The sequence below is a fragment of the Sorex araneus genome, chromosome X (genome assembly GCF_027595985.1).
Source record: "Sorex araneus isolate mSorAra2 chromosome X, mSorAra2.pri, whole genome shotgun sequence".
NCBI lineage: Eukaryota > Metazoa > Chordata > Mammalia > Eulipotyphla > Soricidae > Sorex > Sorex araneus.
The window spans coordinates 155,163,705-155,168,381 of record NC_073313.1 but is presented as its reverse complement, the minus strand read 5'-3'; the positions used below and the strand labels follow the sequence as shown (position 1 = coordinate 155,168,381).

General features: G+C 42.9%; 1 gene segment (V, D, J or C); it reads left to right on the top strand.

Annotated features, from left to right (window-relative positions):
• Positions 1-1,621: 1,621 nt before the first annotated feature.
• Positions 1,622-3,397, top strand: LOC101537433 (immunoglobulin heavy variable 3-23-like). The segment is given in 3 exon segments: positions 1,622-1,667; positions 1,768-2,136; positions 3,393-3,397. Coding segments are annotated over 3 exon segments (420 nt in total).
• The last annotated feature ends 1,280 nt before the right edge of the window (positions 3,398-4,677 follow it).

The window sequence follows — 4,677 nt, the reverse complement described above, 5'->3', positions numbered from 1 at the left end:
AAGAAGGAAAAGGCGTGGGGGACAGGGGCCTGCCACCCTCATGCACAGAGAGCTTGAATGCCAACACGTTCATAGTCATCATTTAGGATAGGGGATCATCAGAAGAACAACTCACTTAGGTCACTTGCTAATGCCGTCTGTCTAGGCTAAGCTTTTACACATCTTAGGGCCTTAGAATAGGGGGACAAACATCTTTAAAAAAGGGGATGTTACCTCTGAGAGAAAGACAAGAGACAGAGCAGACACCGGAGTCTACCTCAGTGGTTTTCCACATCTCAGGGTCCTGAAATCTGGCCCTTCTCATTTTTCTATGTAAACATTTGATACCTGGGGAGAAAGGGACTCTCATTCACTGTTGGTGGGAATGCTGACTTGCCCAGGCTTTTTGGAAAACAATACGGACATTCCTCCCCAAACTAGAAATTGAGCTTCTTTATGACCCAGCAATACCACTCTTTGAATATATCCGAGAGATGCAATAAAATACAGTGAAATGACATTTGCACCAGTATGTTTATTGCAACACAGTTTACAACAGCCAGAATCTGAAAAAGACCTAAGTGTCTGAAAATGGATGAGTGGTTAAAGAAACTCTAGTACATCTATACCAGTGGAATACTACACAAATGTTTGAAGAGATGAAATCATAAAACTCGCATACAAGTGGACAAACAAGGAAAGAATCATGTAAGTGAAATTAGTCAGAAAAAGAGGGACAGACATAGAATGACTGCATTCATTTGTGGACTATAAAGTAACATAATATGAGACAACACCAATGACAGTAGAGAGAAGGGCCAGGAGGATCACGCCATGGTTTGGAAGGTGGCCCCATATGCTTGGGGGGGGGGGGAGGCAGTTGGGATGGAGAAGGAACCACTAAGTAAATGATGGTTGAAGGGATCCCGCGGGAGATGTGTGCTAAAAATAGACAAGGACCAAACACGATGACCTCTTAGTATCTGTATTGCAAATTGTAATGCCCAAAATTAGAGAGAAAAAAAGGATTGGATCTGCCATAGAGGCAGGGAGTGGGGTGGGGTGGGGGTGGTGGGTGGGTCACTAGGAACAATGTTGGTGGAAATGTGCATTGGTGGAGGGACAGGTGCTCAAGCATTATGTGACTGGAACATAATCATGCAAGTATGTAACTGTATTTCACGGTAAAATAATAAAACTTCTTCAAAATATAAATAAACATTGGACGCCCATCACAGTTAAACTGGGAGTGACTCAGTGGATTACCTTTGTCTAATGCTGGGACCAACTTGTACCAGATAGGAGCACATTATACAAACATTTTCAGCATTATTGTGTCATTTTATATCAAAAAATAAAAGTAACACTATACACAAAAAATGATATTCAAAAATGCAACAATGTCGCATAATTTATTGTATGTAATAACTGAATGCTGTGACACCCCAGTTTTTAATCTTTTCAAGTCACAGTATCCCCATATCACCACACCTGCTCTGATTCCTACAAAATCTCTCCCAGCTCAGCCAAAACTTTATATACAGAAAGAAGACATGCAAATGAATTGTTCCCTTTGATGATATAAAGAGCACAACCTCAGCTCTGAGAGAGGAACTCAGGGATTCTGTCAGACGGAAACATCATGGAGTGTGGGCTGAGCTGGCTTCTCCTGGTGGCTGTGTTAGGAGGTAACTCATGGGCGACAGAGACACGGAGCATGGGAGAGATGGAGAGGCAGATCCTCTGTGTGAGGAGAGTTTCCTGACCAGGATGTCTTTGTGTTTGCAGGGGTCCAGTGTGAGGTGCAGCTGGTGGAGTCTGGGGGAGACTTGGTGCAGCCTGGCCGGTCCCTGACACTCTCCTGTGTAGCCTCTGGATTCAATTTGGGAAGCTATTACATGAACTGGGTCTGCCAGGCTCCAGGGAAGGGCCTAGAGTGGGTCTCACAAATAAGTAGTAGTGGTGGTAGTACATACTATGCCGACTCTGTGAAGGGCCGATTCACCATCTCCAGAGAAAACAGGAAGAACACACTCTCTCTGCAAATGAGCAGCCTGAGGGAGGAGGACACGGCCCTGTACAACTGTGCGAGAGAGACACACAGTGAGGGGAAGGCGCTGTGGGCCCAGACACAAACCACCTGCAGGAAGAAGCAGGGTAAGCTTCAGGGGCGCAGGCCCCCAGGAGGCTCTGAGGACTCACCCCTAAGGAAACGTTGCTCATGACAAGATCAATCGTGTTTCTGTGGAAATCAGGACTGGCCTGCCCCTCACTCTCAGATAACACCAACCCTCCTTGTGGGTTGTGGCTGAGTCCTCCATCCCCACTCTCGGTAAGGACTTTATCACACTCTCTCTTTTCTGATGATAAAATTCCAGTGACAGGACCATGACTTCCCTGGGGCCTGAGAGGCACCTCCTGTAGAATTAAAATGACCCTGTTGGAGTTACCTAAAACTGAGCAACTCAGTAACTGAGGACTCAGGTGTGTATTATTGTGCAAGAGACACAGTGAGAGCAAGTCCCTGTGAGCCCAGACACAAACCTGCTGAGGGAGACAGGGGAGCTGCAGGGGTGCATGCTACCACCAGGGGGCGCTGTGATGCAGGGATTCCTGTGCTCTGCTCCAGGGGCAGGGGAGAGAAGCTGTGAAGGGGGCGCTTTCTTTACTCTGTAGGTGAAAAATATGAACAAGCTTTAATATATTACCCATATACATTTTAATAACTAATTTTTCTCCTATTACAAATATTCTTATTTATCTTACTTTCTCAGAGTGTAATAGAGACTGTTCTGTGCTGCTAGGTAAGGTGTGGTCGATATTTTTTTTATAAAGATCATTCCTCTATACAGAAAGGAGAGATTTCGCTCCTTTCCTTCTTATTGTCATGGAGGGAACACGATGACAATAGTCTGAGTTTGATGCTTGAGGGTCACAAAATCCATGGGCTACTCCCAGCACCAAATCCCCACAGACCCCCACATTCTTCTGTGGCCCCTGTGATCGGCCTCTTCCCAGTGATCTGAGCCCCCACCTGACTCCTCTCGGGAACCCCAGAGTGTGGTTAGGATGCAGGGGCCGTTATCATTGGATCCTGTCCATCTGCTCTCTGTTCATCTGTCCATCCGCTCTGTTCTCTGTGTACCACAAATGAATGACATCCTGTGAATTGGCCTTCTCCCTCTGAAAAACTTCATTAATAATATTTTCTAGTTCCATTCATGGTGCAGAAAACTTTGATATTTTGTCTTTTCTTATAACTGCACAGTATCCCACTGTGTATAAACACCACAATTCCTTATCCACAAAATTGTCATTAAGTATTAGGATTGTTTCCATGCCCTGGCAACTATTCTAAATGCTGCAATGAGCATATGCTTCCAAATATTTTTTCAAATGACTTTTCACTCTAGGTTGAAGTCACCAAAAATAGAATCAATTGTAACTTGGAAATTCTATTTTCATTTTTTAGAGAAATATCGTACTGTTTTCCATAGATAAGTTCCCACAAACATAGAAAGAGTTTTTCCTTTGACAATGTTCCAACACTGTTTGTTTCCAGTATTTTTCATATAAGCCATTCTCACTAGGGAGAGATGGTTTCATTGTCCTTCTTATTAACATTTCCCTCATAGTAAGTGCTAATAAACACCTTTTCATATGCCTACAGCCCATTGGAATGTTACATTAGGAAAGAATCTGTTTATTTCCCACACCATATTATGATGAGTGATTTGTTCTGAAGTTGAGTTTTGTGAGTTCTATGATTATCTTAAATATTATTTTCGATGTGTTGGATCTAAGCACAGCTTAGACCTGAGCTTCAGTGGGTACACATTTTTCCCATTAAATAAGGTATTTTAATTTTATTGTTGTTTACAATACCATTAAAATCTTTTAATTGATTTTGTTCCATTTATTTATTTTACTTTATCTTATCTCTGACAATGGAGTGAAACTATAGATGATCCCTCTAAGATCAGTGTCATGGAGATACTGGCCAAGATTTTTATCTGTGTATTTTAAGGATTCTGCTGTCAACGCTGGACCATAAATCCAGTTTTAATTATATTCTGTATCTGCTGTGAGATATGGATTTAATTCTATCTTCTATTGTTGTTTTTGTATGTCATATTGCTTTCACAACACCATTTGTTGAAGAGATTTTCCTTGTTTCACTCCATAGGACGGAATCCTTTTCCAAAGTTTCACCGTAAAAAAATCTAAGGATTTATTCTGGGCTTCCATTTGTATGCAGTTGGACTGAGAGTTTATATTCCTGAAACTCACGGGTTAATTTCTATACCTTCATGATGTTATTTAAAGTCTGTTTCCCAGGGGACATCCCAGGTCTCAGTGAGGCCCTGTTAACCCCAGAACCCACAGTTATTCCTGGCAACCGACCTCTGGCCCTCCCAGTCCCACTGAGAAAACATCACAGGCTTTGTGGCTGCCAGAAGTTACTAGAGCCACAGACCTAGCTGAATAGAGTGAGAAACTTTACCAAATCCATGCCCAGCCACAGGGCACTCACACTGTTAGCTCCAAAAGAGCACCAGAACAATGAAAAAATGATTCTTTTGTTGCAATGAATATGAATCCAGGTAAGAACATCAGAACCTCCGATGTTCTGTGGGTTTGCAGAGAGCAACAATCCTCTCAGTGCTCTCTGACCTGAAGAAACACTGACAGGGTGAC